This window comes from Amphiprion ocellaris, chromosome 2 (genome assembly GCF_022539595.1).
Source record: "Amphiprion ocellaris isolate individual 3 ecotype Okinawa chromosome 2, ASM2253959v1, whole genome shotgun sequence".
NCBI classification, from domain to species: Eukaryota; Metazoa; Chordata; class Actinopteri; family Pomacentridae; genus Amphiprion; species Amphiprion ocellaris.
In genome coordinates this window covers 18,989,750-19,002,089 of record NC_072767.1, presented here as the reverse complement: position 1 = coordinate 19,002,089, position 12,340 = coordinate 18,989,750, and the positions used below count along the sequence as shown (strand labels likewise).

General features: G+C 38.7%; 1 protein-coding gene across 2 annotated transcripts in view; it reads right to left on the bottom strand.

Moving 5' to 3' along the window:
* The window catches only part of LOC111578446 (collagen alpha-1(XXIV) chain), a 97,272-nt gene that overhangs the window by 51,601 nt on the left and 33,331 nt on the right, over window positions 1–12,340 (bottom strand). The window contains exons 7-14 of one of the 2 annotated variants that reach the window (XM_023285266.3): window positions 11,980–12,033; window positions 9,299–9,343; window positions 8,743–8,796; window positions 8,276–8,320; window positions 6,045–6,098; window positions 5,143–5,187; window positions 4,223–4,276; window positions 3,616–3,660 (exon numbers count right to left, since the gene is read on the bottom strand). In XM_023285266.3, coding sequence (XP_023141034.3) covers window positions 3,616–3,660; window positions 4,223–4,276; window positions 5,143–5,187; window positions 6,045–6,098; window positions 8,276–8,320; window positions 8,743–8,796; window positions 9,299–9,343; window positions 11,980–12,033 — 396 coding nt within the window. The remainder of the gene's footprint in view (window positions 1–3,615; window positions 3,661–4,222; window positions 4,277–5,142; window positions 5,188–6,044; window positions 6,099–8,275; window positions 8,321–8,742; window positions 8,797–9,298; window positions 9,344–11,979; window positions 12,034–12,340) is intronic. The other variant, XM_055018233.1, reaches the window with a different exon arrangement.

The window sequence follows — 12,340 nt, the reverse complement described above, 5'->3', positions numbered from 1 at the left end:
CGTTAATGACACATAAAACCATAGTTCATTTTACTTTAACTGTAGGGTAACTAAATGCAGTTATCACAAGGACAGAGGAGACAGACAATGGATGTATTTAGAAAAAAAACGTGTGACTGGATGATTTCACAGACTACTTACTGACGTGGTTACAACCCAGGTAGCTTAAATGGTGAAGGTGCAAAAAACATAACCACAATGTCAACATGCCCCAGGCTTTCTTGTGCCTCCATTACCACTGTCACATAAAGGCATGAATTATATTTCTAGAAAAGACTGCACATGCAGCTTGGAGAGACAAATGTCAGATGTCCAGGCCATATGGATTCTGTAAAGTCTTAAGACAATCTGAACTGTAATTGGTGCTATAAAATAAAATTGAAGTGAAATGAATAGATGCATTTACACCAATATCTGGCTAGAGTGCGTCCCAAACCAACACCTGAGGTGATTTGAATAACTGGAATTCAGCCGGTCTTCAAGGCTTCTTGGATGTACTCATGTGACCTGATGTAATCCACCCAACATGCGTGAAGAGTGGGTTTAAATGGGGTCAATTGTATTCTGAAAATGCAACATGCCAGAAGGGAAATGCAACTAAATTACAGGGCTGTAGGCGTCACCGTACCATGTAAAAATGATCAAAACTGGTTGAAGCAAGTGGTAAAGCAGTAAGACACACAAAAAAGAAGCATATAAAAAGCAAATAACTGTTCATTTAGACTGTGTAACACAGTTTGGCTGCATCACATTTTGCTGAGTCACACACTGGCAAAGACATCAAGTGCATACCAGAATGAACACTTGCTGTTTCTGTTCTCTTTCTGATTACTTAACTAAAAAGTCTAACCTTGTGTAATTGCCTATCAATAAATGGTTGAACAAAACTAGAGCCACAAGAGTGTGGCTGACATTGGCAAGTGAAAATGAGTTTTTGATGTCAAATTAAAGTTCTTTGTGAAACCTACCCTGTGTCAAAATCACTCAGCTGGAGAGTGGAATATGAATTGCATCAAAGACTGGATTAAAGAGATGTGAGTATTTTGGCTCTCGAGTGTGATTATTCAGAAGTACTTAATAGTTTATAAAGAGACAAGAAAGAGCTAAATCAGCTTTAATTACCAATAATTAATTTCTCTGCTTCTTTTTGCCTTTTTGGGAGGGGTCCAATAATTTTACCAGTTAATTATATAAAGTTTTATATAATGTCTAGTTTGTCACTAAAATGGTGCAGCATTACATAATGTGCAAGATAATGTTTTGCTCAGCTCTAGCATTGTTGAGATATGAGCTTTTTAAACAACATCAGTCATAAATATTTTACATTAAATACACATAATATAATCATCATCTCTATCAGTTTATTAATGGTTTTGTTTGCTCTGTTACATACCAAAAAAACTTGAAGCTATGGAAGTTTGCAACCACGATGACATCAGAACATATGTTCAACATAACTCAGTGAGGTGAAGTTCAGTTCACCAGATTCAGCTGTGAAGTAACAAAAAGTGCATGCTGGCCACATGGGGCTCTATTGCCATTGTAGGTGTTGAATATAACGAAGGCCCTAAATAGCATTGAATTGCTGTCACAGTGTCCACACATCAGCAAAGGCCAGATCTGACAGGCTATGAATCAGAAAGCCGACACCTTTACGGATCTTTTCTTAAGTTGACAAAGGCAAAATGGACACGTTTTTACCACTGAAAGCCGATGGAGTAAAGCATAGTGTTCTATTTTGCTCTTGCTTATTGCTGCTGTATGCATTTATAGCACACATATACTCACTGTATATACATAAAAAACTGTTGATTTGCCCCTAACAATAATACTCAACTATTCCTACTGAGAAATTTGTAGTAAATCTAAAATTACTGTCCTCTGAATGTTACAAAACAAAATGAAAATGCAAGGAGGACAAAATATTGCATTGTAGTCATTTTTGGTTGCCTGATATGTGTAACTATGCACATGACATAACAGGCTTGTTTAGGCAAAAGCAAAAAACGTGAAGGACAGTGTTTGCATTTTTCATGTCAGACTGTGTCAGTAGTAAAGATGACTTACAGCCTGTAGCTGAGGTGAAGGTTGAGGAAGCCCATCCCTCCAGATGTGTCTAGCGCCACACAGTGACCCTTCAAACACCCCAATAAATCCTACGCTATGAGGACAGCACCACCGTAAGTGAAGCTTGAAAGGATGCCATAGGAAAAGTGTCGTATACAGTTGTATCAATTTTGCTGACATGAACATCTGGATGTTTTAGAGGCTGCTGTGAACTCAGACACAGAGAGTACTACATTATGCAGTAAAAAAACAGCTTGTTCTCTATTAGGCCTATGACCGTCTGGATTTTTTCACACTGCAATAATGAGACAGAGCCTCCCAGGTGGCTACACTAGTAAGCTTTAAGGCTTGAGTGTCTTTGAAACACCAACACATACTGGTTGATGGGTGAAACTGAGTGAGCTCAGGTGATTTATTTTACTTTGGTCTACAAACTGGTGTTTCTTAAAATTCCAAAACTGACTCGTGACATTAATCTAACATGCCGTATGTCCAATTTTCATATCTTTATGAAAGTGTCATTCCTTTCAAAAGTGAACAATTCTGAGCCAAAGATCCCGACACACAGTGACTCTTGCATATGACAAGAATGGCACATTAAAAAGTGTAGCCTATCCTTGGTGACATGTTTGATTTGTTTGTTTTAATGTTCTGTCAAGCTACAGAGTCCTACAGAGTCAATAAGATTGCTTCAGTGAATCCATTTATACTGACATCATTTCATCTTGCAATATATATACTGATCTGCTACGCTTTGTCTTAATGCAGACCCATTTATGTAGAGTTACTAATGCTGATAACTAAGGCAGGTTGAATAAGAAAGCACCGGTATGTATGTTCGATGAATGAAAGAGAAAAATGATTGTTCAAGGTTACAGGACAAAAACATGATGGTGGTAATGAGTTTGACCTAAGGAATATTAGACAATGCATCAACTGTGGTACAGCTGAGAGTCAGTAACCTTTCAAGTTCTACTCTCTGTGTACCTGTCATAATACGCATGCAGCATCTTCTAAAACTTAATCTGAAGTCTTCCTTTCCCTTCATAACTCCAGGCTACAGTTTCTCAAATGCTCTCAGTAAGATTCTTTAAACATGTTAAGCCCATTTTTGTCATCCGATGCACATTCTATATATTAGACTCCCTCTGAAATAATTGCAGCCTTAGCATTCACCAGAGTCACCTGACCTGACTTAACACAGCAATTTTAGTAGCAGCAATGATCACCAGTGAGAAACATACTGCCATCTAAAACACAAAACCCCAGTGATGCAATACAGCAAGTCAACCCAAAAAATAGCTGGAAGCTTGAAAATTCATGTGCATCGTCAATTTAGCAATACAACACACACCAGTATCCATCATCCAAACCTTAATCTGACCACAATTAGACAAACCGAATGAAAGATGGGACCAAGAACTTTTCAAAATAAGTACAACGACAGACAGAGCCACAACACTGTGACAGCCAAAAGCCCATTAGGTTTGGAAAATCAAATATGACACACATTTTTTTTGAAATGGCATTAGAACAATCCATACTCACCCTCAGACCAGGAAAGCCACTGATGCCAGTCCCACCTGTAGGCCCCTGTGAAATATCATAACAACATCTTAAGTACACAGTATGAGACATGGACAGTATAGAAGAAAAATCTAAAAAGAATGCTCAGTTATGTTCAGGCAATTTCTATGTATCTAACTGTTCATTTTAATGACCTGTAATAACCTACTGATAAAGTTGCATACTTGAACAGAAAATTAAGGTTTCTGTGCATTTTCCAAGATACCATATAATGAGAAATTTGAAAGAAAAATCCGACTTGAAAAGCTTTTATATGTTGAAATCCTCCACATTTTTGTTTTTGCTTGTTGTTATGCACAATATGAGTATATTTTAAAGTGGTGACAAGAGGCCTTAAGATGCATGAAAAATAAACTCGTTCACTTAAAAGTATGTGAATCTGAATACATCAATGCAAGAAATAACAGTCCATCCACTACATTTGTACACATTGCCATTGATAGGAGAGGACGAGTGACGTATGCGGAAAGACAAACTTTAAAAATGGAGAGGAGACAACAGAAATGAAAGGTGTTGTACAATAAAGCTGGATAACTAAATTCAGTAGGAACTAGACAAGAGTTCTCACCTCGCTGCCATCTGGTCCAGGTGGCCCTCTTTCTCCTGCATCACCCACCACACCCTGTTGGGGGAAAGTACACACACATTCAATTTAAGAAAATCAAGGCAACCACTACTAATTAAGAAATCAATTTTCAGTATGTAGCACTGCCCTACTGGTAAACGAGTAGCAGCAGATGATCTTTTTTATTTATATTCGCTACTTAAATCAATTCCAAGTTTTCTGTAATGCCTGGCACCTATAATTTACTTCACATAAAACATGTAACATGCAGTTTCCACAAATTATTGTTCAAGATTAACTTCACATGGACGTGGCGTGAAAACACTTCTTATTTAATGAAGCCTGATTAGTCAGTGTATTAGGCAGACATGGCGGTTTCAGAAAAAAAAGCTTTAAATAAAACAGACACTGGGCTGTCTGCCCGCTTGGCAGCAACACAGAGAAGTTAGAGCTTGTTTTTAAAACATTAACGTTTCACAGTGTGAGGGCCCAACCTAGACATTCCATCAGTCTCTGGCCTAATAGGTTTTTTTCAATGCCACCCTGAAACAAACTTTGCAGGACCTATGCCAGACTACATGTGTTTTGCTGTCACTTGAATAACGCATCGTATTCTTGCTGTGCACACTTTATCCGGTCAGTCCCCTGCTGCTTTAGCATATTCACAACAGCAGGATGCAAATAAATGTCCTCTGGGGCTTTTGTGGATACAAGGTACTGCTGTGTTAGAAGGACATACTGCATATATTATATTATGAGATGGGTATCATTTCTATCAGTTTTTTCCAATCTGCCTGCTTTTCCAAAACAGATAACACATTCAAACACACCTGCAGTTGCTCCAATACTTAGCAGCAGATGGCAAAGACACACATTTTAACAACTATGAACTATGGCAGAAACCAATATGAATTAATTATTACATGTCTTCCTTTGGGACCAGGTTTCCTAATCGGACCGGGAATGCCCTAGAAAAGAAAAACAAGTGGACAGGTTACTCAAATCTGGGGTATGAAGCCAGGGAAAATGTGTTACAGCAGCTTTTAAGACTGAAACTAAAAGATTTCTATAGACTAAAGGAAATTAAGTAGTAACAGCTCTTTAAATCACACCTATTTGTCTATCTGAATAGGATGTAAAAACACCACCCTTATTATTAGATGGTTAGATAATCCCATGAGGTAGTTCTTAATACAGTCTATTGTACGCCAGGATTCAAAAACTATTTTATCACATTGAATTAATAATTATTTTGGCAGAAACCAGGCTCATGTGCAGCAACCCATAATAGAGCCATAAAGACCAGGATTTCATGGAGCCTGAATCTTACAAGAATGAAGGAATGTGTGACGTTATTCAGTCATAACTGAAATGAAAAGTTACTTTTTCATTTCATATATATAAAGGTGCTGGAGTTATATATAACTATTATTACTTTTATTACTTTTACTCAATACTTTCCAAGAAGAGCATATATTTAGCAAATGTGGAAAAAAGAGTAAGAATAGATGCGTTGACATACATCTGCAAGTAGTTAGTAGCTGCGCATAAATCAAGATATACTGGACCAAAGCTGACTGCAAAATGTTGATAAGAACACAGTACTAAAACAAAAAAAATCTCATGAAACCTGGCATCCCTCTAACATCAGTCAGAGACATTATTAGGAAAAGTATGATATCCTGTTGGAGAAGGGAAAGAGGTGAAGGACTTAATTAGAGGTAAATGAAATAGTACTAGGAATTAAAAATATGCCCAAGAGCATGAGAATAGCTATGAAAGATTTTGATAGCATGGGCATTTTAAATGAAGAAACATTACTCACTCTCTCACCCTCCAGCCCTGGTGGTCCAGCAACACCAGGAGGCCCAATGAAGCCCTAAAAATTAGCAATATTTCAAATCACAACATTGTCTTACCAATACAGCAATACAGTATTTCATAGCAGAGCAGCACGGTGTTAATTAAAGAATTACGAATAGAAATCTGTGAGAGAAATCTGTAGCTCCAAAGAGTTGTAAGACACATGCCCTGCCCCTTCCCCCAAAATACCAATTGTCTTCGTTATAACAACTATAAAACAGGGTGCACATAAACACAATTAACCTTATTCTGATGCAAAGTCAGACATCTTTTCAGCAGTTTCTATTAGATTTAACTGGTGATTTTATACATTCATTCATTTAGATAGAAATCTGGTCTTCTTATCCCACAGTAACTTTCCGGGGGTATTTACAAAATGTAAGCCAATGGGGCCTTTGGTGCTGTTACTGCTGTCGTCTCACAGCAAGAAGGTTCTGGGTCCACAAGCATGCCATGTTGGACAACTGGTAATTCTAAAATGGCTGTAGGTGTGAGTGTGCATCGTCGTCTGTCTCTCTGTGTTAGCCCTGTAATGGACGGGCGATCTATTCAGGCGTAACCCCCTCACCTCACTCGAGGTCAGCTAAGAAAGGCCTCGGCCCTCCTTGACCTTCTACAGGATAAAGTGGGAATGGCTAATGGATAGATGTAATATTTCATTAGTGAAATCACCCCACAATACTAATATCTAGCCTGGTGTTTAACAAATCAGTTTATACAACATAGCACATCAGTTAAAGAAAAAATGTGATGATAAAATAGTAATGTAATGTCACAGAGCAGCAACATAAAAAATCATGCTCACTTTGGTGACCAAGTAGTATTTATGTGTCATGATAAACCTATTATGTGCAAGGCATAAATACAGGTGAAAACTAGTGATGAAGGATGAAAGGCTGAAATCATTTGGAACTGAATCTTTACAACATTGTTCCTACTTTGCCAGTAGAAGCTTCAGTATGCTGGTCTGGACGACACACAGACCAAATGAAAGGTCATTCTCAAATCCATTATCCCTGCTAATGAGGTAAAAAAAAGAAGATCATACTGTCATGGAAGTTAGCGTATCCTTTCTACTTGTATTCTCCGGATTTAGGAAACATCTGTGGCTGTGAGTCAGACGCACCCTATGGGAAACACTGAAGAAATATTTAGTGTCGCTGGCAAGGCTGTTATTAGTTATTCAGTCCCGATTCACTCTCTTTACAGTCTTTGTTGAAGGTTAATGTAATGTGGTGACAGGCAATGTCTGGACTATTTTACTGACATAGTTGCTTGCAAATGATAGTGTCCTCATGCAATGGAGTTGTTTGCTTCCAAGAATTATGTAGACAGGATTAGTGTCCATACCTGTAAGTCTGAGACCATGAATTAATCAAATTTCTTTTATAGCAATTACAAAGCTAAAGAGCAGGAGTGTCTACTGATGAGCCATTAAAAGTCAAGAATTGTTGTCAAGAATTGTCTGTTGGTAGTTTTGTAAAGGAAACACAGTTGCAGCTAAATGACTATCACATTATTAACATGAAACCTTTAAATACCCACACTGGCTGTACTTTTGTTCTGGACATCATGATTTTTCTGTAGGTAGCATTAGCTAAACTGCATTCAGGTATTCATATCAGTTGGCAGAGGATTTAGTTGGTATGTATGAGTCATTTGCGCATATTCATCCCACCCTCATTCTTTGTTTTTCTCTCTTCCGCACTCACACTTCTACTTTATCAGTACACTGTCTGTCTTTGTGGCTCCTTTTCTCTCTGCCAGGCTCAGTCTGACATAGTAATCCCAGCTATCCTCTTTCTCTGGGCTGCAACGCTCCACTTAAGTCCCTTCTCTCACTAGCTCGTTTGACCCCCTTCTCTCTGCTTTCATACTTTCTCTCATCTGTTTCTCTTCCATCCTCTTGTCTTTTCTCTGTTCCCTCTGTTTTGGGGCATTCCTTGCTGAGGAATGAACCTTAGTAAGAAGAACCAGTGAGCCCTCACAGAGGCAACCCAGAGTCGGACCACCTCCCACAAGCAGACTCCAATAAGGCAGTCTGTCAGAAATACCAGTGAAATACTGATCAATCTCACTGAAGCAAGGCCAAAGGCCTGACACTGTCCTAATCATTTCAGGAAATAAAGTGTTTAGTCCAGTACACCTAAAGAAAAGAGGGCACAATGAGAGCACAGAGTTACTTGTACTTACACGGACACCTTTAGGCCCGGGGCTACCTTGTGGCCCAGCTGAGCCCTGCAAGAAAAGAAAGACTGTGGTGAGGAGAACCTGTTGTCACAGTGCACTCATGCAATTTGATTTCATATGAAGAAGCACAGCTAAACACATGACATGCTGACTGATGACAAAGAGAAAATACATATAAAATGTGTTTATACTTTAAGTTGCACTTGATATTTTGTCATTGCTGTCATTCAAATTCCACAGATTGCACATGTGAAAACAAAATACTTCGGAATACCAAATTCATTATTTTATGTAATGGAATAGCAATTGTTTACCATTTAAATCCAAAATGAGCTAATAATGTGCACAGGGCAGCAGAAAGCTTTGTGCATAAGGCAGTTATCATTGGTATAGCTGGTACTCTGTGGAATAGAGCAGTGAAGCCTCTCAAAGGATTAATGAAGGAACAATTTTTGTGTTTTTCACTGCACCTGCCTGCCAGGGTAACCTGCAGCCCCAGCTTCCCCAGGAGGTCCTGGTATGCCCTGCAGCAAGGAGAGAGAACCAGAGAGGGAGAACATGAATGAGCAGTGAATAGGGAGATTAGGTGGGTGGATAAAGTGAAAGAGGAGAAACACAGACTTCCACCAGCACTGGCAGCAGGAATAAAACAAGCACTGTTCATTCCAGACAATCCTGTCTACTAAGTGTACCTTTCTGCACCCCTCCAACCTTCCCCTCCCTCACTGTGTTACTTTGCTGTTGTTTCAGCCTGCTGTAATGGGGCTTGTTACTTGTTAGCAAGCAGAAGTTTTTAATTAAGAAAAGGGCGACAAAGGACAAAACGAACAGCTGACTAAAAGGGACAGCTGAGGGACTGATGTAACTGATTTGTGACACACACACAGGCTGTGTGTGCATATGTATATGAACCAATCTGTATAGGTTTGTATATGTATGAATGCTGACACACATGTACCACCAGTGCTAATGGGAACTGCACTGATGAACCCCTGCTTCCAAATACACACAGACACACACACTTACTTGTTCTCCTGGAAGCCCAAATGGACCTGGATAACCTTTCGGACCCTTGAAAATCCATTAAGAAAGTATTTTAGATATATCAAAATACAGCACAATAACAAACAACACTAAGAGTCTACAGCAATGCTTGTAGTCCTAAAAGGCTGTAAAAGCACATTATAAATAGAATTAAATGTTAAAATATGCTCACAATGACAATCACACTGATAATGTGTGCAGTATACTGTGTATTGTGTTAACATCTTAGTTTAGCATGTTACAACATGTACCAAAGTGAGGGGTTAGGGGGGACGCGGATGTCTGCACCAAATGTCATAGCAATTCCTCTAGTAAGTGTCAAGATTTGCACACAAAACCTCAGAGTCAGGGTATCACTTAAGTCATTACGATTCATCACTTGGGAATCATCAATATCTGCACAAAGTTACATGACAAGACTGGACCAAGCCCACTGACCAACCAAGAGCAAGCTGCTAGCATGGCTGAATGTGCATATAATTAGAGCAATGTAAAAAGATGTTTCAAGAGGCTGATTGTAATTCATTTGGAGTATGACAAAACTAATGAAAAAAGTTGACAGATAATAAGGGTTTTAGAAAAATTCTGAAACCTCTTTCCTGCAGATGACACTTTGGTACCACTCTATATGTCCAAGGTCATGGTAAATGATTTAGAAATCGTGATGGTGTGATTTCTGTGAATACAAGAGGGGCCATTTGAGATACGTTTGATAGTTGGTACTAGAAACAAAATGGCTTGAACTTTCTGTTTCTGAGTAAGTGAGCTGTAAGACTGGAAAGAATATTGATAATGGAGCATTGGTAATTGTTAGTGGGCAGTGTATGCAACAGATGGGTTGTGCTAAGAAAGTAGATGATAAAACCATATGCGGGCCTGATTGTTTTATACTTAATTATCCATTTAATTTAGAAAACTGCTCTTTAAAACCACATTATTTAGTATATTCAATATAGTTTGCACCAGTCCAGGTTCCATTAATGGCCCTGACAAATTGTATAAAAAACATGGCTCTACATTCAACAGTGTGGTTGAGGTTTAATTCTAACATGTCACAACATGAAAACTTTCTATGAAATATGAAAGGACCCCTGTGAAAGGTCTATGATTCTTAGAGTTGAGTTCCCTCATTCTAATCCAAACCAGTTATGAGCTTAAGCCAAATCCTGCATTTAGTTAAAAAAAAAACACTTTGTAAACTAAACAGAATTTATTGCTCTGTAAATCAGAGCATTTCTACTCTGAAGCCCTTTATTTTCCCCTTTGACGTGATTATCAACAACAGATGTTTACAGCAACAAAACATGAGGTCAGGGCCAGGTCAGTATCTTTTTAGGGCAGCGAGTGACCTTCTTGAAAAGTATCATCAACTCCATCAGGCGCTTCCGAGGTTGCGACATATGAACCTTCACACTCAATAAACGGCCCACATGGGGGTAAAGAGCACAGGCTCCAAGCCAGTCATTTCCTCTGAAAATACTTGATGGGGCACAGTTCGTGTGTTGGGTATATTAAGTTCGGCTACTGCAAACACTGATGTGGCCTCCTGGGAGACAAGGCTAAGGCCAGCTATGCAAAGACCAGACTAAGAGCTTCAATAAGAGGCTACTTGAAGAACTGTGTAGACAGTCATGAAAGCAGCAGGGCAACCTAATACAACAGATGAATTCTATTTTTTATCAGATATAGAGTTCAGCTGAGTTCAAAAGTTCAATGCAAATTATAATGAACTACACAACAGAAACATGCTCCTTTCAACCAATGAACTCACTAAAGCATATCAAAAATATGAGTTAACAGATATGGGGCATGAATTAGTGTGTGAATATGTACACACTGACCAACATAATGCCACTGTCCTTCATTTTATTGCAAGCAGCATCCATGAAATTCTCTGTTTTTAGCCATGACAATTGAAACCTGAGGAGGCATGGGATATTGTATGTGTCACTGACCCTCCAGCCCTGGGCCAGGTGCCTTTCCTCTTTCAGATGACCTCTGACTTTGGTCTCAAAGCCTATCAGATTTAAACAAGGCAGTGCCACATCTTAGTAGCTAGCTTCGAAGCACCGACTGAGAAAGGGTAGCAATACAAACAGAGATATATGCATACACAATGGTGTGCAAGTTTTCACTCACTGTATGAGGTAATGTATACAATATACTGTATATGTTTGCTTCTACTGAGATACAGACAGACACATAAAGGACAGTTTGGTAAGGCAGGTAGTAATGCTAGTGGGAGAACACAGTGGGAACATTGATTAAACTCAAGGAAATAAAAGGGATTTAAAAACAGACAAATGAGTCTGGGCTTATGTCTGTCAAACCATGGCGCACATACGTAAAGCACATAGTGTGCACTGACCAATGGACAAGCAACATAAACCCTGAAAGTTTTAACTTGCTTAAAATAAAAAACACTCAATTACAGCATTAGTCTTATTATATAATAGCCACACCTTGTTTTTCCTAAATCGTAGCCAGTGCAATTATCTAATGGTATTTTTTCAAATTGTGATTTCAGTTGAAATCAATTAACTGTTCATTTCCAACCACATAAATAGTCTGACAGATCGTGAGCCTTTAATTATATATTTTTTAAATCTTGATCATTACTCACAGATAATCACATTAATGACAGTTAAAATGAGAAACCTTACCGGTGGACCGGGAAATCCGTCTGGCCCAGGTAGACCTGCTGGACCTCTGTCGCCCTAATAAAACAAATGAAAGACAGAGCAATGTAACATTTGCATTGCCATTGAAGACATGAAGGCCATAGTTCAGACACTAGTTTTGAGTTCTTTTGTTCAGACATAGCATGATAAGACAGATGTTGATTACCTTCATCATTGATGAAGGCGAGAGCTTTCGCAAAAACTGTCAAGTTCCGGTGAAACTTGACAGTTTCAGCTTTCACCGAAACTGTCAAGAAGGTAATCAACATCTATCTTATCATGCTATGTCTGAACAAAAGAACTCAAAACTAATGTATTAACAAGAAGACATGATGAATGTTTC